This window comes from Ochotona princeps, chromosome 6, assembly GCF_030435755.1.
Source record: "Ochotona princeps isolate mOchPri1 chromosome 6, mOchPri1.hap1, whole genome shotgun sequence".
Classification (NCBI taxonomy): domain Eukaryota; kingdom Metazoa; phylum Chordata; class Mammalia; order Lagomorpha; family Ochotonidae; genus Ochotona; species Ochotona princeps.
The window spans coordinates 43,070,991-43,094,656 of NC_080837.1; the positions used below are offsets into that span (position 1 = coordinate 43,070,991).

At 39.3% G+C, this 23,666-nt stretch overlaps 1 protein-coding gene across 5 annotated transcripts in view; it reads right to left on the reverse strand.

Annotated features, from left to right (window-relative positions):
- FMN1 (formin 1) overlaps positions 1-23,666 on the reverse strand; it is a 395,926-nt gene that overhangs the window by 134,737 nt on the left and 237,523 nt on the right. For all 5 annotated transcript variants that reach the window (XM_058666107.1, XM_058666110.1, XM_058666106.1 and 2 more), the window contains one exon: positions 11,643-11,730. In XM_058666107.1, coding sequence (XP_058522090.1) covers positions 11,643-11,730 — 88 coding nt within the window. The remainder of the gene's footprint in view (positions 1-11,642; positions 11,731-23,666) is intronic.

The following is a 23,666-nucleotide window of genomic DNA, read 5'->3' on the forward strand; positions in this document are numbered from 1 at the left end:
GGAGTAAACTGAACAGAATCATATTAGACAGCACAGATCAAAACTCAGAAAGACAAGTTTAGAGCCTATTGTTGTGGGCAACAGGTAGGAAAAACCTGGACAGTGTGGACAAAAAAGACAGGGCAGAGGAGAAATGCCACACACACACACACACACACACACTGCGTTTCTTCATCCTTTACCAGCTGATGGACACTGAGATTGTTATCATTTCTTGGGTACTGTGATCAGTGCTGCAATAAGCAGTATAGACATCTCTTTGGTACAATGGCTTCACTTTCACTGGATATACACCTAGGATTTGGCATTGGATTGCTAGGTAATATGGTAGCTCTATTTTTAATTGATTGAGAAATATCCTACAGTCTTCAAAAATGGCTGTATTACTTTGTGCACATCAAACCGCAGGAGATCTCTCTGTCTAGGGTGGTAAAAATTCTATCTGAATAACAGTCATTTGCTCCTTCCCAATTTGCATCCATACAAAAATCAAGACTTGGTGATGTCCATACTCACATACTCACTGCAGATAAACTGTTTGCCTGAATATTACTTAAAAATGAGTGATTAAAATAATGAAGTTTAACAAATGTATTTTCCAATGATTAAGAAGTACCTAGGGAAAATCTTTTTTTTCTGTAATTCTTACCACCAAGTAAATTTTAAATAGTAGTATTACCTTAGGAAAAAACAAATTAACAAAGTTCAACTGACTCATTACTTCAGCGAGATACCTGAAATGCCAATTTACTAATCATTAAGTAAGCCAAACTCACTCCAAGCAGTGCCAATTTGTAATTAGTATCAAGAAATATCCATTAGAAGGATGTGAGATAGCATAATGTTAAACTTGTAACTGTTACTAAAGTACTATCCTACTGAGATAATATGGGGAGAAATGGCGTGTGTTGGGGAAACAGTGGGAAGGGAAAATGGAGAGGGAGAAAAGGGAAGGAAAAGGGGAACCTCCAAATTGACAAAATGGCCTCATGGAAAATTAATAATACTGTTAAAAACAAAAATGTATTAATTTTCACTTTTTTGATTCTTCAAAGTTTATTATGAATAAATAATTCCTGGATTTGTATCTCCAAACTTTACTGCTGAATAAAGACTGAACGAGCTAAAAAAGGACAAAGAAAAATGATGTGAGACATTCCCACTGCAAGCAGCAGCCTCAGACAGGCTCATGGTACATGCAGGAAGTGTCAAGCAATTCGGTTTGACTTCGAAAGAGACTTAAGGGACTAGGCAGAGCAACCTTCTCAAATTTTGAAAGTCATACTGATGAGCATGGGATGCATTTCATGTGCATTAAGCAACCATGACTAAGGCAGTAAACTGAATAGTTTCAGGTCAAGATTCAGAAAGATCAGTTTAGAACCTATTGCAGTGGGCAAGCTGTAGCCAAAACCTGAAAGGCTGGATTGAAAAGACAGGGCAGAGGAGATACTTCAAAGCACCATACTGTAATATCACTACCCAGCTCTGGGGCTGAGGAAATGGGTAACTGTCACACAGTACTCTGTGCATTTTGCCTAGTCCTTAACGTGTCCATGCCCTGTATCAGAGAACCGGGATTGGAAGCCTGGTTCTGGTCCCCATGTCCAGCTTCTGGCTGATGCAGACCCTGGGAGGCAGTGGGAGATGTGGACTGAGTTCCTAGCTCCCAGCTTCAGTGCTCTGCCAGCTGTGGCATGCATGTAGGGAATAAATCAGTGGATGAGAGCACCCCTCTCACGTCCTCCTGCTTTCCCTCAAATAATACACCTTTAAAAGTAAAAAAAAATCATTCTTGAAGTCTAGACTTAGGGGAAGAACTTTCTGTCATCTCTGTAGAAATAGGAGGGTAAGGGCTGGGAATGACTGCTGATCTTTCTCCAAGGGCAGGAGCAGAGTAAAGGGATTGGTAAACGAGGAAAAACATAAAGAGATTACTTTAGGGCTCATGCCAAGTATTCCACCATTTCTCTTCTTCTTCTTTGATAAAAGTATTGTAAGAATAAAAATTGTAAAATAGAAAAAGCTCAGAGGCCGAAGAGCTAATATCACAGGTTCCTCTAGTGGAGCCCAGGAATTTAAGGAAGTTAAGCTGTTTCTACCCTCTCATACGGCCAAGGAAAGTATTCTGTTGGCTGAAGGTCTGGAAGATTAAAAAGCTGTGAGTCCAAGGAGTCTTGGGAGAGTCATTTTGCATGTACATAATTCCATTTTCTAGCTCCCAAATGAAGTTTAGCCTCCTGGAGGTCCAAAGTCTATACTGATAATTACATTCTCCAAATATGTGACAATGTATTAGAGAATGAATAAAGGCTCTCTGATGAAGCCACACTTGAAAACATTTGCCATTAAATCTATAAGTCTTTTATTATTGAACAGATAAGCTATTATGTACACTCATAGATTAGTTAACTAATGGTGATCACAACATAGAAAAAAGCCAGTCTTTGATTTAGATGCTTATTAGAATTCCCTACAATCTGATACCTTGTTCCACTGTGGACTTTAAAAATATACACACTTTCTCCATATGACTTTCTCACAAATAAACACACATGTACCTTTTATCATATAAGCTGGACAAATATCAGCCTACACAATTCTGCAGCAAGCCGCAGAGCTCCGATACAGTAATTCTAAGTAATCCTAGCTTTTGTTCCTGTCTATACAGAGCTCATTATACCAGCACTCCTGCAGATGGTGTTAGAAAGGTGAAGTGTCAAATCCACAAAGGGGAGACCTAGGCAACTCATTGCTACTGCAATATCAATCATTGCTGGTGGTTTTTACTTTTATCTCCCTTCCTCCTTAGTTGTCTCCACTCACACTGTCAGTTCAGCTAGAATAATTTCACCTACACCTCACAATATGTCGAAAGGAAGTAGACACACGCTGTGAAAAGCTGGTAATTTTATTGGGTTCCTTTACCTTTAAAAATCTGTTACTTGGTCAAGTCTGGCTTCTGAGTTTCTTTTTTGCAGGGAAATTGAGGCAAACATTTTTATGTGGTCCTCTGGTGCCTGCTCTGTACTACAAGAATTATATACAGCAGGGTCATTAGAGTAGTGCTTTGCCCATTAAGATAGAATAACCATCAGCAGGGACAAAAAGCAGATCTATATCACAAATTCAAACTAACAGGCACACATAAAAACTATGTGCCTGCTTTAGGCACAGGCACAGGGTCAGGGTCTTACACAATGGGTAAATTCCCCTCCAGTTTGGAGACTGCTTTTCCTAAGACCAGGCTGAGAAGAAACAACGTGCAGGAGTTCTCTCAGCCTTCTAGCCACTGTTTAACCCTGAACACTTTTCTATCTCCAAGTGTACCACATCCAAATAAACAAAGAATGTGCTTGCTGTTTGAAAGGCTTCACTTGAAAAACAAACTGCAAAAACACAGAAGAACCACTCAGGGCGCTGTACTTTTTGACTGAAATAGCTCCTCTGCAAAGACACGGGAACTTGGGGCTGAGAAGGCACACTCCTTAGACTGTGAGATTAGCCAAGGCCAAGCTGGTCATCCACTGTGTGGAAGACGTCAGAGACAGACTAGGGTAGGTTTAGCTCATCAGATGGTAGCTGATGCTAAATTTAAGAATCAGTTTCTGTGTAGCCTGGTTTATTTTCTTAAACAGCTGACATGAGACTTTGCAAAAAGTATGTAATATTTTTTGCAAATGGCTAGACTTATATTATCAACTTAGGAAAGCAAACATTAATAAGATTATTTGACTCTACTCATAAGAAATTATTTTACTAACAATGTTAATTTCTAAATAGTCAACATAGAACTTCACTGTTTTGTCCAAATTAACTGACACTGTCTTAGGGTTCAGTAACAACTCAATGGGTAAGAAAACAATATGAGGAAATTAATGTAGAAGAGGTTGTTTTTGCTTTTTAAAAAGTCCAACGTAACTTCCACAAAATTCTGACAAATATACCTCCTCCATCTCCAGGTTCTACCAAGGCGAAGGAAAGGATGGCCAGCAGAGGGTTTCTGTGGCAGAACCTAAGGGTTGAAGAGGCAAGCAGGAACATCTTCCCAAAGTTTCAAATCCCAACAGTGAGGTCATCATTGAGACAAGATCAAGTCCAAAAAGATACTGCAAGAGTTGGGAAGAAGCGGAGACTGAGGGGAATGCGGAGCCTGGGAGAACCATTCAGAAGGCCAGACAGGATCTACCACAGAAGAGCATCACAGTGGTCACAGAGTTCCAATCACAACAAATATCAAGGGATAATTTAAAATCTTATCTGCCTTCTTAAATGCCTGCTGGTGTGTCATGCTCACTGATAGAAACTTTAATTCAGGCTTTAATGGAGTAAGAGGCAAGTGAAAAACACGTGGTCAACAGGAGCTAGCTGCAAGGTGAAAGAAACAACCAGCACAAAAGGGACACATCAATCCATTCCAAAACTTCAAGATGTCAAAATCATTCCACTTCATAAAACAGAAATCGCAATTCCTGCCCTCGTCTAAGCCTGTGCCATATCAGAAGCAGCATGTACCCAAGACGCTGTAATACAGCAACAATTAACATCATCCACGGTTTAAATCTCAAAGAAAGACACAGGGCATGGAACTCACAAAACTTCCCTCTGTATTTCCTTGATTCTCCAGAGGGCAATGGAATGAGAAACAGTTTGGGTTAAGCTGCTTCTGTTCTTCCATTAGTTCTGGTTCTTTTAAGCCAAAATTACATTCCAAGCAGATTGGATGGTCTCAGCCAGTTGCCTGAAGGTAAAGTACAAAGAAATGCCACCCTCTGCTTTCTGGACTAGAAACTACAGGAATGTATAGTGGTTCAGAAAGAGGTGGCAGGGATCCTGCTGCTCAGGTGTTTTAGACCCAGTGGGAGGAAGAAAAAACATGGTCAAGGAAAAGGAAAATAGTACAGCTACTGTTTACATTTATTTAATCTAAAAAATACTAAAAATGAGCTTCAATATTTTGAAGTCAACTGACATTGGCCCCTTCATGCAGTTGATATGGCAACAGTCTTTGATGGCATGTCATTTCATACATGACAGCTTCACTTCCTCTGCTTTCAACATATTGTGATTTGGTGTGAAGGGGGGATGGCAAATAAATGAAGTACTCTGGTTGTAAGTTCTGCTTTTAACTGAACTTCACAAAGTAAACAAGTTGGCTTCAAAAGTTTCCTGCAGAGAAACCCCAGAATGAAGATAATCCATCAACAATAAGAAAACAGCAGAGCAGACACTTTGCTGGAATAAGCTCCTCATCAGTCACAGGATGAGGTAAAAACAAGGACAGTTGAATCCTATTTGCCAAGAAATCCTATTTGAGCCCCATAAATACTTCAGGAAGGTTACTTGAAATATGGAGCTAAAGTCATCACTGGTAATAGTAAGCCTCATCCTAACTGTACAATGAGCCTTCAGATAAGATGTTAACAAGAAGCCAGGACATTAAAGCTGTTAATAATTTCAGTTTCAACTCATAGTTTCACACTTTTACCATGTGCATGTTAGTTCTTTTAAACGTTCCTATAATGTACATATTTTAAATACACCTAAAGAAGAATGCTGTCAAATGTTTCAATGAGGGGGTAAACAATAATTTTTTAAAATAAAGATGTATTTATATATCTAAAAGGCAAGATGAGAGAGAGAGAGAGAGAGAAACTATCCACTGGTTCACTCTCAACAGCCAGGGCTGGGCCAGGCTAAATCCAGGAGCCAGGAAATCCATCATGGTCTTCCCCATGGGTATCAGAAACCCAAGCACTTGGGTCATCTGCTGCTTTCCCAGATGCACTAGCAGCGAGTTGCATTGGAAGTGGAGCAACTAAGATTTGAACTGGAATCCATACAGAATGCTGTTGTAGCAGGCAGCAGAGTAACTAGCTACACTACAGTGCTGGGGCCACAACAACATTTTTTTTTTTTTAGAGATTAACTGCTTCTTAAGTAGGGGCTCTCCTAGGACAGAGTAAGATAATTCATCAGGAAAGCTCTAGGTAATTCACATTGAATTTCAAACACCTGGTCAAATTCATGACGTTTTGAATTACTTGCATAAACTCTGACAGAGATTTCTGCTAAGTATTAAGACAAAAGTAACTCAGATCGACTGAACATTCTCAGATCTGGGAGTTTAGACTCTGACTATGTAACTAACTGGCATCCGCTTCTCATATTTGAATCAAGATTCCTAAACACAAAGGCAGTCCATGATGGGCTGACCTTTCCAACTGAGATTCTGAACTAGTAGTTACTAACATGAAAAATGTTTTATTTTGATGTTAGATTAAATATTATAAATATGAATTCTGAGTGTACGGGAAATTCCAAATAGATGCCAGGAGGTTTCTGGCACCTAGTCTGTTGCAATGCATATAGAAGTTTATATCAAGAAGAGTCAACAGCAATTTTCCATCTCCCCTGGGATGAGAATAAGAGGAAATCACTTACGTGGAATGAAAACACTAATTTGCAATCATGTAGGCAGTTACTGTGTCCAAGGATGCCAAATGCTTTTAAATACAAGTCATCACATCTAGCATTGTAAAACCAGGCAGAAAGCTAATCATGGATTCACTTCTGGGCCAGATACAAGGTTTGTGGCAGTAGGGTCAGCCTCCTGAAACCCTTCTGCCTCCATAAGCAAGGTCATTCCTCCAGTGACCCAATCATTTTGGACAGAGAGAAAGAGAACTTTTCGATAATCACTGTATCTCTAACATAGTCCTAGTTACATACTATCAGGCAAAAATTTTCAGATGCTCAATGAAGATTTTAGCATACAAATCTCCAGCCATCTAGAGCTGGCGCCTTTGCCATCAGCATCCCTTGTGGACACTGGTTCTAGTCCTGGTTGCTCTATTTCCCATCCAGCTCCTTGCTAATGGTCTGGGAAAGCAATGGAAGATGGCTCAAGGCCTTGGGTCCTTGAATCCACATGGAAGACCCAGAAGCAGCTCCTGGCTCCCAATCAGGTCAGCTCCAGGCGATGTGAGGAGTGAGCCAGCAGATGGAAGAATCCCCACTCCCTCCTGCCTCTCTCTCTTTCTGTTTTTACTTTTCTGTAAAATATGCCTTTCAGGCAAAAATAAATAAACCTCCAAAAAATACCCAGACATCTCACACTCAGGTTCTCCCGGCAGATTTTATCATTCTGCTGAAACCCATCGGTTTTGCTCCTGTATTTCCAGGTTCTGGCTTCTGGTATCATTATACACATTCTGATTGAAGCCAGAAATCCAAGACACAACTGATATATCTGTCTACTGCTCCCTGCATCTAATACAGCACTTCTCTCTCCAAATATCCCTTGTTCATGGCCCCTTATTCTGCCTTTCTACAAATGTAACCTTTGTTCTGATTGTCATCATTGACTACATGAAATTATAGCTCCTTTCTGACAGATTTATCCACCTTTAGTACTATTCTTGCTGTTTTCACTCAATAGGCCATTGATGACCATTGACTGTGTTCCATACACAAATGCTAGGTGCTAGAAGGTATGTTAGTGAGCAATCATTCTTTTGGTGGATGTAAATAAAACCAGAAAAAAGTGAAGAAGAAAAATCTAAGTGCTATGAAGAAAATTAACCAAGGATGACTTTTCTCAGGGAGGAGAACCTCAGGTAACGCTTAAGTTGAAGCCTAGAATTAAAAAAAAAACCAACAAGAGCTAAATAGAGAATACATGGGGAAGTATGTCAAACACAAGGTAGAGGATGGGATGTTAATTCTAAAGGTACTATGTATTCAAAAACACAGAGGAAGGAAAAGACTTAGACTTGTAGGGAGTAAAAAAAGAACACTGTGGCTAGAGTGTTATGGGGAGAGACAAGCAGAGAAAGAGACACACACTCCCCAGAGTCTGCAAGGCTTTCAAGGCCACTCTTCCACCTGAGTGTCTAACAGATCCTGCTGCCCTCAAAAGCACATCACAGCAATGTCTGTCAAATTCTCACTGCTGACATGATTAGGTACTCTGTGACAACATTCAGGGGCTCTTCCGGTCAGGATGTTGCTTGGATTTCTAAGCCCTGTATCTTCAAACAACATTCTACACACTCCAGCTGTACCTCCTCTTCACAGGGATTATTTCATGCTCTTTCCTCACATGGCAAAACTCTGTCACTGTGTGATGATCAGCATCCTGTCCTCTAAGAGTCAACTTGAGCTTTAAAGAAACAGTCAAGAGATAGTCCCTTACACTGCCATCTTGGGTTGTTCATACATCTGCCCCACCATCTTGCATGCTTGTGGAAATGTTAAGAGTCTACTTATGAATCATATAGTTACGGTGCCTGATACAGAGAGAGCACTCACTACAAGAAGGAGCAGAGGGAAGGAAGGAAAGGAAGCAAAGAGGCAGACAGCTGGTTTTGTCCAAGTGTACTAAAATGGAAATAATGACATTTTGATTCCCTCTAAAGTTTCGTTAATATTTATTTTGAAATAAAATTAAACATTTTAACATTTTAAACAATACGCATTTGAATATATGACTTCAACATGTGCTACGTTAGCTGAATTAGTTGTGAAAATTGCTTACTTATCAGTCAAATTCCTAGCAAAGCAAGGCTACATCATGTAGAGATATAACCTCGGGCTCTGCTACTTGCTATCTGGAAATGACATTTCAATAAGGAAAAATAGCATAAACAGATATACAACATAGAGACAGACGATACAGATGAAGGAATGAATAAGTATGATAAACATTTTTGTCAAAAAAAAAAAGGAATATTCTCATCTGCAGTTTAACAATTCAGCTTCTTGTGTGTTTGGGAAGGCAAGCTAATGACGACAGTTCCATCTACTGACAAAGATGAATATTATGACCAGAAAGTTGAAGAACAGCCTCTGACCTGTGGTCACTTCACCATGTCTGATACGTTATAAGGATCTGCTTTGCTGTCACCTGGCATTGCCACTCAGATATCTATGCAGGCCACTCACATTAAAATAAACATTTTAGGCCAACATCTGTATAGGGGATTCTTTCAACAAAATGATAACACAAGGCCATGTGCATTCCACTCAAGACCAGACATGGATTCTGAGGGAAATGTAACAACTGATAGAGTCTGGACTCCTACTGCCCTTCAAATGCCAATGCCAGCAAGTGATTTTAGATGAAAATTAACCTCTGGTCATTTTACCATTTTCAACTGGAATACAATGCTAACCGAAGAAATGGAATGAAGATGACTTTTCAGACTTTGGAAGCCAACTCTCTAATGGATAACCAAGGTATGTGAAGAAAAAGAAAGGACTAAAATAGTTCCCATAAGAACTACCTAGAACTCTGTGATGCTACAATTGGGATTTCCAACATGGAGATGAAATTTCATTTCTAATTCAGGTAATTGTGTTTTTACCTTAAGTAGATTATTGGAAAGGTTTGGATAAACTAATATCTTACTCAACTAACCATAAATAATTCTATAAAGCAAGAATGCCATGAGAATAGCTTTATGGTTCCAAGTTGGTAACTCAAATATCAGGTGGCTGCAATGACTCTCAATCATGGAGCAATATGACACTGGGCAGCAGGCTGTGCCTAAGCTGAACTGAATAGAGTCGAAGGCAATTTTACATTGTGAAAACTCATGCTCATAAGGTGATACACCATGGTGCTGAAATCAAGCACATGTGGCTTTCACCAGACTCCTGAAGAATACTATTTAGGATGTAACTTTCACTCATACTATACTTGCAGAATTCTTTTCTAATTTCTATGACTGTGACCTGAAAGTTCATTTAAAAGACTATAATACACTCTGTAGAGGTTTGCTTTTCCATTTTTTCTTTGTGCTAGCATCACATTTCCTGTTTGAATGTTCAATTTAGCTCTTGCTTGAGATTCCTTTTGATACATGGAAGAATTCCATTCCAACTTCAGTGTAGGCATTTTTAGCTACCATTTGCCCAAAACTCAAATTACTGATTATAACATTTTCAGAGGTTTACTATTCCTGTGTATGCATTCAGTTGTACTGAGTTTCAAATAAAAAAAATAGACAACCTTTTTAAATACTTGGTGACTGTCACTTAATTTGGAATATTTTAAGGGTTTCTTTGTTAGTATTTACCATTTTTGCAATACATCAGAATTTTAAGCCCCCTAACAAAGGCTCCCTTGGAAGGAAAGGTAGTGTGTAAAAGGATCTTAAATGTCTGCTGGTATACCACCTAAAGGAATCCTCTAAGCAACAGAGAAAATAACTGAGCAACAAGCACTGAAACCTAAAGGGCAGTGTGGTTTCTGAGTTTTTCCACAGGCAGAGTCATGCTAAACTATTGAAATCATCTAAGGGATCATATTACCTCCCAGAAAATATTGTAAGCAACATGTGAAAATAAAGATTCACATTTAATTGGTTACTCAGGCAAGTATTGCAGAATACAGATTGAAGATTTTTTTAAAATTTATTTTTATTGGAAAGGTGGATATTCAGAGAGGAGGAGAGACAGAGAGGAAGATCTTCCGTCCCATGATTCACTTCCCAAGTGAGCCACAACGGCTGGAGCCGAGCCAATCCGAAGCCAGGAGCCAGGAGCTCTTCCAGGTCTCCCACACAGGTGCAGGGTCCCAAGGCTTTGGGCCGTCCTCGACTGCTTTCCCAGCCCACAAGAAGGGAGCTGGATGGGAAGTGGAGCTGCCAGGATTAGAACCAGCGCCCATATGGGATCCCGGGGCATTCAAGGCGAGGACTTTAGCCACCATGCCATCGTGTCTGGCCCCAAGTTAAAAAAAAAAAAAAGATGACTTTTGCTTTACTTCTCCAGAAAGTAAGAACAATAATATACATGTTTCTTCACTTTTATACTCTCTATTTATAACTGTGCTAGCAATAACCTTAGTAGAAATAAGGGCACTTAAAAAGTACAGGTTGAAATCAGTGACATAACCAATCAACTGATGAAAGATAGCATTTGTGCATGAAAATATCCCAGACAATGAAAAAGAAACGAGGCATCAGCATATCATTATTTTGCTAACTTCTTATGAAAGAATAAATCCAAGCAAAGAATATCAGACGCATTTGTTAACAGAACATACACAGCATATAAAAAGAACCTTTTCCCAACTCAGATTTAAGTCTCTAGGTCAAATTAATAGTTAACAGGAAATATGAGACAGAGAAAGATGATCAAAAACAAAAAACGTGGGAGTGTAATCATTTGTGGGAAATACTACAGGCAAAGCGACTTGGTTTCTTTCAGCAACCAAACAACAAAGAAAAAAAAAGATGGAGGAAGAAATCTTTAGATTAAAATAAACTTGAGAGACATTGAACACACTGTACAGAGTGACTGACTGAATTAACTGTTGTGTCAGGAAACTCGATGATATGGAGAAATCCCTGCTAATGCGTCCAAAGGCTTGGTGATGTCATTGGATTCATGCTTGAAACAAAACCCTTCTCTTTTAATAGTAGTACTAACATATTTAACAGATAGGTTGGGATGTGCCTGAGATTTGTTTTGCAATAATCTAGCTAGTGACAGGTGTACTGTAGATGGAACAAATTGCTTTCATAGGCACATACGCAGCGCATGGGATTCATTTTGGCATTCTAATTTTATATGTGGTTGAAATTTTTCACACTAAAATGCTTAAATGTTTCTTGGAGGTTGGAAAAACTTACCATGTTGGATATCCTTCATTTCTAAGTGCAAACTGGATATCAAGATTCCCACAGTTTGAGACCGCTTCCCATCCAATAACTTGATGATCTAGAATTAAAAAAAGTACACGTTCAAAAGAACACATAATCCTTTAGAAATCATAGAGAAATCGTCAGTAATTTTATACACATTGATCAATGAAGTGAACACTATAAGTACTCTTTACATTACACTTATCTGGAAAATAATTTGCCCATTATCTTACAAGTTTTATAAAAGAAAGGAAAAACACAACAAAAAATTCCATCAATCTGATCCAAATACAAAAAAATCATAGTACTTTACTCAGGTCAAATATATTCTAGCTAAGCTGCTGTGACAACACTACGGATATCAGTAAATCCAGCCTTTTCATTTATCACTGTACTATCTTTCCAAAAAAATTTATTTTTTATTTTTATTGGAAAGTCAGATCTACAGAAGGAGAGATAGAAAGATCCTCCATCTGCTGGTTCACTCCCCAAGTGGCCACAACGGCTGGAGCTGAGCTGATCCGAGCTTCGTTTGGGGAAGGTCAGCACTCCAAGTCTTTGAGTCGTCCTCTACTGCTTTCCCAGGCCACAAGCAGGGAGCTGGATGGGAAGTGCAGCAGCCAGGACATGACCTGGTGCCCATATGGGATCCTGGTGGATGCAAGGTGAAGACATAAGGACCAGGCTAACCTGCCGGGCCAAGATTGTTACTTAAGTCACTTCAAGGTTCCCAGTCTTTTTTTATGATATCTGTAGAATGAATGGTTTAAGAAAAAGAACACTCTGACTCTGAGACTACCATTTATTGGGAAATACACCCTTGGTAAAGTGACAACCTTTAGGAATTTGACTTCATCCTGAAATATACTTAATATTAGTATGATTATATTAGATTAATACACTTATCTTAGAAACTGGATGTTCTAATATATTAGAAACACCTAAAACAGGTTTTGGCATATGAAAGGAATTTAAAATTCATGGAAAGCTTTTATTATGTTTTCACTCCATATTCTTCCAATGTTTTTGAACCTCCTTTATCTATTTCTTATTTAAATGAATGTTCTCAGTTTCAGAATATTCTATTATTATCCTATTTGTCGTACTATTAATATAAACAATACTTTATATGTAAATCTTTAAAGATAAATTTATCTTTAAATAAAGAGACAGAGTATCTTCTATCCTCTGAGTCACTTCCCACATGGCTGCAACAGCCAGGGCTAGGCCAGGCTGAAGCCAGTTACTTCATGCAAGACTTCCACGTAGGTGCAGGAACCCAAGTACGTGGGCCGTCTCTGGCTGCTTTTCCCAGGTCATCAGCAGGAAGCGGAATTAGAGGTGGAGCAACCCAGGTGGAAACAGGCACTCATATGGGATGCTGGCATTGCAGAAAGCAGCTGTACTTACAATGCCACAAAACTAGCCCTATAAGTCTTAAATTTTAATGTTTGAAATTATTTTGATAATACATGTATATCAAAATGTGTCCAGTCTTTTTAGAAACTTTAGTAAACACCTCAATGCCAGTACTCAATCTGTGTAAATATTCCATGGAAAGGTTTAAAAAATTTTATGTTTCACTACATTAAGGAAACAAAATAAGCTCCTAAAAACATGTTACACAGTGGTCACCAAGCATCGAAAATTGTGTTTCATGTTGCAGGACTACAAAAATCAGCAGGAAGCAAACACCAAATATTACTAAATCTTGCCAAAGCATGAATGCACTGTGTTGGTGCAATACAAAATAGTTATACTTCCATTTTTTTTTTTTTTACCTACCCATATACTTGTAGACTCACCAAGATACATGAATACAGCTAATACACTGTTTTATTCCTATGCTAGTTAGGTTGATGTCTGGTCAAAAAATGAGAAAAACTAGATTTTGTCCCAAACAAGATTATCTAGCAGTTTAATTTCTTTTTAAAAAGATTTATTTATTTTATTGGGAAGTCAGATTTATAGAGAGAAGGAAACACAGATCTTCCAGCTGTTGGTTTACTCTCCAAGCAGCCTCAATGGCCAGAACTGAGCTGATTCAAAGTCAGATGCCAGAACCTTTTTGTGGATCCTTCCACGCTGGTGCAGGGTCCCAAGGCTTTGGGCTACCCTCTACTGCTTTCCCTAGCCACACGCAGAGAGCTGGAAGGGAACTGGAGCAGCTGGGATATGAACCAGCACCCAAATGGGAATTCCAGTGCATGCAACGTAAAGGTTTCAGCCACTAAGCTACTGCACTGGGCCCCTAAGAGTTCAGTTTCTTAACAGTTCCCTACTGATTATTTCTGAATTATTGCTAGCACATGAACTTTTTTTTTCCACTTTAGAATTGCTATTTCCATGTAACTATGCTCATAAAATACAATAAATACTCAAGTTGCGATATAAGGAAAACATGATTTCTAAGCATAATCTAATCACTTTAGCATTAGCCATACAGATTCTTTGACAGTACAGAATTTCAGGGCAGGACACTGCTAGGGATCTGTGTGTGTGTGTGTGTGTTTCCCTTCTCATTCAGTTATTTTACGTCTTCAGATAAGGATGTGTTATTCATGTAGACTTAGAGAATCTCTGCTGGTAAAGCATTTATTATTTCTAGTTAATTTTTTTATTTGGTTGGTAGAATTTTTGTGACTTTCCAGAGTGGCCTTTCACTCCTTTTTCATTTTTTCTTATGTGTTTCTTCTCTACATACTTTGTGTCATGAGACTTACATGAAAACACGTAGCATTGAAGCTGTTCACTTCATTTCTCTTTTCCTTCTCCATTCCCTTGCATTTTTTTTACTGACATCACAAATGAAAATCTTTTATGGTTACATTTTTTGTACCTAATTCTAACCTGAACTGTGTATCCACCATCATTACAATGCCCTGTATCTGTCAATATATTTTATCTTTACTTGTGATATATTTTATCTTTACCTGCAATATATTTATCTTTACTTCCCTGCACTCTTGTTTCATAATTCGGTTACAACTTAATGGATGCTTTGTAAGGCAAGTTCAGCAGAGACGAACTCCTCAGCCCTTATTCATCACAGAAATTTTTTTCCTTTATTACTGAAGGTCAGTTTTGGTGGATAGAGTATTCGTTTTATAAAAAAAGATTTTTATAAAAGTTTTTTGGAAAGTCAGATGTACAGGGAGGAGGAGAGACAGAGAGGAAGATCCTCTGTCCGTTGATTCACTCCCCAAGCGGCAGCAATGGCTGGTGCTGAGCTAATCTGAAGCCAGGAGCCAGGAACCTCCTCTGGGTCTCTTCCACGCTGTGCAGGGCCCAAGGCTTTGGGCCGTCCTTGACTGCTCTCCCAGGCCACAAGCAGGGAGCTGGATGGGAAGTGGAGCTACTGGGATTAGAACCGGCGCCCATATGGGATCCTGGAGCATGCAAGGCGAGGAATTTATCCTCTAGGTTACCGCATCAGGCCCTAATACAGTATTCTTGTTAGCACTTTTCCCTCACAACTCTGAATATATCTTCCCATTTACCTTCAGATTTGCAAGTCAGCTGAGAAATTTGATCATCTTAAGAGCGCACCACATCATTACAGGATTGCTTGCTGCTTGCATGACTTTACAACATGACTATAAAGTGTTCTGTGTGGTCCATTTCACTTCTTGAATCTGAAAACTCTCTTTTCTTATCCAGATTTGGGAAGTTTGGGACCACTGTTTTCTCAAATATGCTTTACACATTGTTTCCTGTTCTCTCCCTGTATAACCTCTGTAATGCATCTGCAGGCCTGCTTCAAAGTATCCCCACACTCCCTTAGGCTTTCTTCACTGCTTCTCATTTTCATTTTATTTTTCTCACTATACAATTTCAAATGGCCTATATTCAAGTTTCCTGATTCCATCTTCTGTTCAATTAAGTCTGCTGTTGAACCGTCCCTATGACATTTTTCAATTTAGCATGTGTATTCTTTACTTCCAACACTCCCATTTGTTTCCTTTTACGCTTCTCTATTTCTTTGTTGCTACTCCTATTTTGTTTATGCATCATTTTCCTGGACTCACTGATAACCTTCATGACATTTTAGTTCCCAAGAAATTCATATCTCTCTGGATCCTTAGGGTTAGTTTAAGGTTTATTTTCTGCCTTGATTGGTTCATGCTCATTTGTTTCTCTTAGTGTCTTGTTACTTGTCACCTGCATATTGAGAAAAAGTCTGCTCTTTCCACTCTCTTCAAACTGGCTCGATATGGAAAGGTTCCTGTCACTCTGTCATACTAGGGATTTTGGAGATTTCTCAAGCTTCTGTGGATGAGCCTTCTGCAGACTTGTGACTAAGCTCTTTTCGGGAGCTCATAATCCCATGCTCCCTCTTCTGTCTACGATACTACAGGTCCTCTGGAGGTGTTTATAAGATGTCCAGCTCAGATTTGCTCTGATCATTCTCCCATTCTCCAAGTGTCAAGAGTATTTTAAGTCTCATGAATACAGTTAGGTAAGAAGAAAATTATTCCTTGGGCAACCCCGTGAAAAGATGGATTGTTATACATTGGCTCTGTCTTGTAATCCTTGAAGGAAAAGCCACTGAATTGTTACCATCTCTGTAACCACAGGGTCTCTGTAGCAGCTCCTGGAAACCCAACAATTTTTTTTTTGTCTGCCCAGTACCCATCCACCTAGAATACACTGGGTCTAATCACAGCTCCATGTCAACAAGACACAAAGCAGTGCGTGATGCAGTTCTCTAAACAACCAGCATGTTAGATACATACTCCAATTATTTCATTCCCCAGGGTCTATCCCAAAATTGGGGGTTTACTCTCACTTTTTCTGTACTGAGCTGGGAAGGACTGAATGGGTTCATGAGAGTTCAAATTACAAGCTTTACTCCCAGGGGCCACCAATCTGGCATCCTTTCCAGTTAAACTGAGATTTAGACTTAACAGAAACCAGTCCTGCCTGGAGCAGTAGCCTAGCAACTAAAGTTCTTCCCTTGCACACGCCAGGATCCAACGGTCCTGCTTCCCATCTAGCTCCCTGCTTGCGGTCTTAGAAAGCAGTCGAGGATGGTCCAATGCCTTGGGTCCTTGTACCTGTGTGGGAGACCCGGATGAGGCTCCAGGCTCCTGGATCAGTGCAGCTCCGGCCCTAGTAGCTACTTGGGGAGTGAATCAACAGACGGAGGATCTTCCTTTTTGTCTCTGTCTGATTTTCCAATAAAAAAGTTTGAATATTAGACACAGATTCCAGTCCTCTCCCTAGAGGTGTTGAGAGTTTTTTTTCTAAATCACCATCTTTGCTGGAGTCAGGGCTCCAGTGAGTAAATGTCATGCACTTTCCTATCAGTGTCAGTGTCATTGCCAGGAATGTAGAAGTCTCTTAAGGGGCTTCTGGACATCTCATGGAGGGATTATGCATCTCTGTGTTACTGGTCCATTGATGGGGGCAGTTTGGCAGTTTTATGATGGTATTTCCTTCAATTTCTGAAAGATAAAAGCTACCCATCTGTGGAGATAGGAGTCAACCATGTTCCTGTTCAGCAGGTGGTCAGTTCACTTAGCCCAGGTGACAGAATAAGACTAGCAACCAAGTTCAGCGTGGCTTCTCCTTTATAAGGGAGACATTGCCGCATCAACTACAATGAAAAAAATAAAGAATGACGAACAAGTATTTAAAAAGAGAGAAAGAAGAATTATAGATTTTAAAACATGTTTTTTCAAACCGGATACGCAAAATTAAACATAGGAAATCAACAGGCAAGACTTTATGGATAGACCAAGCAAAGGTTCAGCCAGCTGAAACACATGACACAAGACTTTGGTATATATTAAGAACTCTGTGAATGTGAACAGAGTGTGGGCCAACAAGAGAATGAGGGCAAAGTGTTGGGAGTATGGAAAAAGAGAAAAAGGAAACTTGAGGACTGAAAGATAAGAAAGAAATGCTCTATGGGCTCCGTAACTTCTACCCAAGTCTTAGCCAATCTGGCCAGGAAGCACAGGCTGGAGTAAACAAAGTTCCCTTCAATGAACACACTTTTGTCAAACTATAAATATTGAGATGGGAATTGAAGGTGAATGAGCGTGTGTCCCTGGAGAGTTGTGAAGCTCACAAATAGTGGATCTCTTGTTCTTCTTTATATGATGTCAGTAAGGAGAAAAAAAAAACAAGAGTGAGGGAAACAGCAAAGGAAAGATTTGGAACCGACAAAAGAATATTTTAGAAGGTGCTCAACTAGTTATCTTACCCACAATCATTGCTTTGTTTTTAAATGGTTAAGGTCATTGTAACATTTCAAGTAATCAGAACCAAACTGATTGTACTCTAACTATTGTTAATAATCTAACTTCAAGATAAAGTGAATTTCAAGTTTCTCATAGAAGACAAAGATCATTTGACAAGAAGATAACATTACATATTTATTATCCCAAATCTACTGACTTCTCCAGCAGATATGTATTTGAATGGAATCAAACTCAGTCATATGGGATTTTGGAAAATTATACTTTCATATTTGTGTATTTATATATTGATTTCTGTGGACTAATGATCACAATAATTACCTGAAAAATTTTAGAATCCTAAGTTATCCAAACTGGCCAGCTATTCAATATTTTGGCCTTTTTACAGTAGGGAATATAACTCATACTTCTTTTTAAAATCCATACAATTTTTTTTAAAGATTTATTTCATTTTTATTACAAAGTCAGATATACTGAGAGGAGGAGAGACAGAGAGGAAGTGGAGCTGCCGGGACTAGAACCAGTGGCCATATGGGATCAAGGCAAGGACCTTAGCCACTAGGCCACGCCGCCGAGCCCCAAAATCCATACAATTTTACATATGAAATTTCTATCACACCAACAACTGCCTTATACATTTAACAAAACAGCAACTCGTTATTTAAGCATTCTACTTGTTACTCTATGCTATTTCAATTATTTATTTTAAAAAGTTGGTTGAGGTCAAAAGTTCTCAACAACATAATTTCTAAATAGAAAGATGAAAAGCTACAGGACCATAATAGCCACAAACACAAGAGTACTTCCACCCAAGCTTCGACTTTTGCATGTTGCATGTTCAGGGTCTCCTTGCCAATCACGGAAAAGGATTGGCTTCACGATCTGGAGAACTACTTGCCAAGGAGAGCAGCCTTCTATTTCTAGGCCAGTGTTGAAAAGCGATCAGTGAATCCAATTCAACTGTCCCTGCAAATGTACAAACTCCTGTGTTTATTGCAAAGGACATAAAGATTACATTTGAATATGTATAAGTACATACACATATAGACATTTTTGCTCCATGGGCATTCAGACTACTACTGTATAAGAGAAATATATAGGGACAGATGTGGTGGCATAACATGCTAACCCTCCACTCACAGCGCCAGCATCCCATATGGGTGACAGTTTGTGCCTTGGCTGCTCCGCTTCTGATCCAGTTTTTTGTTTATAACCTGGAAAAGCATCACAGGATGGTCCCAGGGGTCTGGGTCTCTGCAAGTTTAAGAGAGAGCTGGAGGAAGTTACAGGCTCCAGGCTTTAGACTGTCTCAGCTCTGGCGCTTGTGGCCATTTAGGGAATGAACCAGTGAATGGAAGAGCTCTCTTTCTCCTCTCTAAATCTGCTTTTCACATTAAAAAAAATCTTTAGAAAAAAAAGCATTAAAAAACATACACATACACAAAATATAAACTCAAGGGAGTCATTTATAGGAATCAAAGTTTCCTAAACCTCTGAAAAATTCCATGATCCTTATTTATAAAAGAGGGATTTTTCAATGCAGTGGCCATTTCTGACTGTCCTCAGGTAAAATAGGAACATCCCAAAAGGCCGTTAACATTAGACCCCTTTTTTCTGACACAAAAACATAGACTTCACCTTCAGGAAGACACTCCCTGACAGAGTTGGGAGATAAACTTAGCAAACCTAGGACCCCAAGGACACAGCACCCTGGGTTCTGGAGCTGTCCTCATCCTGCGAAGGGTAGGAGACCCTTCAGGCTGTCCAGGACCATGGGGAACCAACGGCAGCAACAAGGGTTTTCACATGCCAGAAGCCTGTAAGCTCAGTCCACCACACTTACCTTTTGGATACTGGTAAGAGTCCTGACTTTACTAGTCTACAGCTTCATCATATGAATGTCAAATGAATGATTTTCCATGTTTACGTGGAGCCAACAGGCAGAATTTATATCTTGGATGCCCAATATGACTTTATTCCACGTAAATTCTTGGAAAAGAATGCCTATTTCAGGCTATTCAGGGAAGATATTTCAGAAAACATTTACTGGAGAGTAAGAATATTTGTAGAATTTCACGTACACTGGTTGAACTGGATTTTGAAACCATTTAACCCTTAACACTAAATAAACCTCAAAGAATTGCCTAATTTAGCCCTCTGGCTTTGAGTTGGCCAAGAGGCCCACCGACTTCAGTATGAACCTTACTTAAGAAGAATGTTCACACTTCAAGAGATTACTAAGATTCACATAATTCACACATATTTATAGTGATTTCTATCATCAAACTAAACATAGTCCCAGTGCAGCTAATTTTAAAGACAAACTAAACACATTTCTCATGCTATGACCCTTCCAATACCCACTTGTCATTCTTTGTCCTCATGTGCATATTACTTGATTTGAAATCATCCTCAAGCTCATTTTCTAGTATTAAGTAATTTTTGGCACTGAAATGTTTTAGTTTACATCTGACCCAAATTCCTTAAGCTCCCATTTTGAACAATTTTTTTGTGTTTTCGGGGAAGGCAGACAACAGCTGGCCACCATCCCCTACACCGGGCTCCTTCATAAACCCCCAGACCATCCATTTTTAACAAGAGATGCTTTATATTAAATCCTTAACAATCTGTTTTGAGGAATGTTACCTGGCCCACAGTTTATCTTGGTCCTATCTGAAACCAGCTGAACTTGGCAGTGCACGGCCTTCTCCGAGGTATAATTACAGTCTGAAGAAGAATGCAATTTGTGCAGCATTCCACTGACCTACAAGCTGACCTTGCACAGGGGCAAATTTACAGGTTGCGTTAAGCCCTATTAGACATGCCTAGTTTAAGGCAAAGCCTTTCCAGACCCCTGCCACATGCCAGGATTAGGGCATTTCACACATGCGTACCATTACTTGCCTAAGGAACTCTCACAGGGACTTCCAGAGGGATGAAACGAAGGTCCACAACCCACACTCTCCAAACCTATACCTTGAGTCAGGATATACAAATTATTATTATTATCCACTTATGTTGATTTTTTAAAAATCTGCCTCTTTAAATCAGAATTAACACAAAACTAAGAAGACAGATTTGCTCCACCGGAAAAACCACACCCTGACCAGTCAACTAGAAAAAGTCTTGCCAGACAGACTGAGCAAGAATTCTTGCCAGGCCCAGTGAGATTTCTGCATATAAAAAAAAAACAATACATATATATCTTCAGCTTTCTGGCTGAGTTGGAAGATGAGGCCAGAGTAGCAAATAAAAAATTAACAGTTCTGTATATGCATGTTGGAAGCATGCTCTGCCTGGTGAGCTTGATACAGCCACAAAATGAAGAGAAACACAGATGCCTCCTTCTTCCACGCATCCTTCCCCGTCTGCAATAATGCTGATTAATTTCTTGAACGCAGCGCCTTAGACCGCTCGGCCATCCTGACTTAATGCTGATTAATTTCTTAAAGATTTTATTTATTTTTATTGAAAAGGCATACCAGATTTTTTACAGAGAAGGAGAGACAGAGAGAAACATCTTCCATCGATTGGCTCAATCCTCAAGTGGCTTCTAGTGGCCATAGCTCAGCAGATTCAAAGCCAGGAGCCAGGAGCGTGAAGCATCTTTGGGTGCAGGATCCCAAGGCTTTGGGCTATTTTCTACTGCTTTCCCAAGCCACAAACAGGCTGCTGAATGAGAGGTGGAACAGCCAGGACATAAATTGACACCTATATAGAATCCCAGCACTTATAAGGTGAGGATTTAGCCATTGAGCCAAGATATCAGACCCAAACTTGATTACCTCCACAGCTACAACTCTTTTTGAGCACTTAATACATTCAGATTTATCCCAGATATAAACTTTGCATTTTTGTCTTAGTTCTCATGCTTAAATTTTCTCAGCTCCAGTCCTGGATTTTCCATCACTGGCAAAGTCTGAGGAGTAGGCACCACTTTTATTTAACTGGAGCCATGGGTGGTTACCATCCAGAACCACCTTATGGTCACATCAAGCAAATGAATACAAGTGAAAGTTGCTGACTTTTCTCTCCAAATCAACTGTCCAGGCCTCACCAAACACAAATAACTGAAGGAGTCACATGTGTGGCTATTCATATTTAATACTAACGACACACATGCAATTTCCACACCATTGCACTTTCTACTATATGCAACAACCACGTGCAAGGTTTGCCTAAGACAGAACAACATGGAGAATACGCAGAAAACAGACAATAGGACTATTCTACAATTCTAGAATAGTTGAATTCTGTAATTCTACAACAGGATTTTAATACAATTCTACAAAGTAAAACTCCAAAAACTACAACTATTACTGGTGTGCATTCAGACTGATGGCATATTTTGCTTATATTTCACATCAATACTCACTTCCACTACTTGGCAAAATTACAGGAATTAAGGAGTTGGTATAGCACCTGAACTTCTGATGACAAGTCAGCTTATGTTCTTATCAGGAATCCTTCACATTTCTGAATCATAGGCTTTCAAATGGACCCAGGTACTTTCTGAATGGCTGCTGTACTCACCTTTAGATATTCTTGAGTACTGAGTTGAAAGGCAGGTAGAATCCTCTGTTGGAAATACAGAAATTGATGTACCTATCTAAAGGGCTATTTGCTTGATGCTGGAGCTGACACTTTACTCAGGATGTTTTCTAATCATAAATGTAAATTGCACAGAATCTAAGTAGTTACATGGATTAGAGAATAACTTTGGGGGATAAGTGGCAGTATATTAGGAAAGCCTTCAATTTAATTCTCATTCTCATTTTACCACCATATTGTTCACATATCCTTAAATCGAAAATTCTTATAAGTGCAGTTATTTCTCCATATCTGTAGGTTTTGTACTCAGGGATTCGACCAACTGTCATTGAAAATACTTGACACACAAACACTGTGTGCATGAGACCCGCGTTTTTTAGCTTCCGTGCATGTGAGGTCATGCAATATTTGTCTTTCTTTACTAGACTTGTCTCACTTAATGAAGCCCCAGGACGTCCTTTTTAATGGTAGAATAGTATTCCACAGTATATATGTGTACCAATTACATGATCTTATCAAGTCATCAGTTGACAGACACTGATGTTACTTCCATGTCTTTGCTATTGAGAATGGTGATGCAACAAGTAGGGAAGTGCAGATGTGCTTTGGACATCCTGATCTCATTTTCTATAGATACACACCTCGTAGTAGAACCTGAGAGTAGAAGGATGGTTACAGAGACCAGACAGAGTAGTGAATGAGGACTGCCGAGGGAAAAGTTAATTTGAAGAGTTAGAGTTAGATAGCAATAGAAAATGCTCATATCCTACCGCATGTAGGGTAACTTTTTTCCTAAAAAAGACATATTTGTGTGTTTTCACAATAAAGAAATGATAAATACTTAAGTAGATTATAGATGCCCTATTTTGAATACTACACAATTTATACATGTATTAAAACACCATACAGCATCTCATAAATACAATTTTGCGTGCCTTTAAAATTCAGTAATTCATGGGACCAGTGTTGTGGCATACTGGGTTAAGTGACTACCTTCAATGCTGGCACATGATATGCTGACTCCCAGCTATGTATCTGAGAAAGCAGCAGCAAATGACACAAGTACTTAGGCCTCTGCAAACTGTGTGGGAGACCCTGAGGAAGTTATAGGCTGCTCGCTTTTGCCTGGCCTGACCCTAGCTACTGCAGCCATGTGAGGCATAAACCAGCAGATGGAATATCAACCAACCTCTCTCTCTCCCTCTCTCTCTCTCTCTCTCTCTCTCTCTCTCTCTCTCTCACACACACACACACA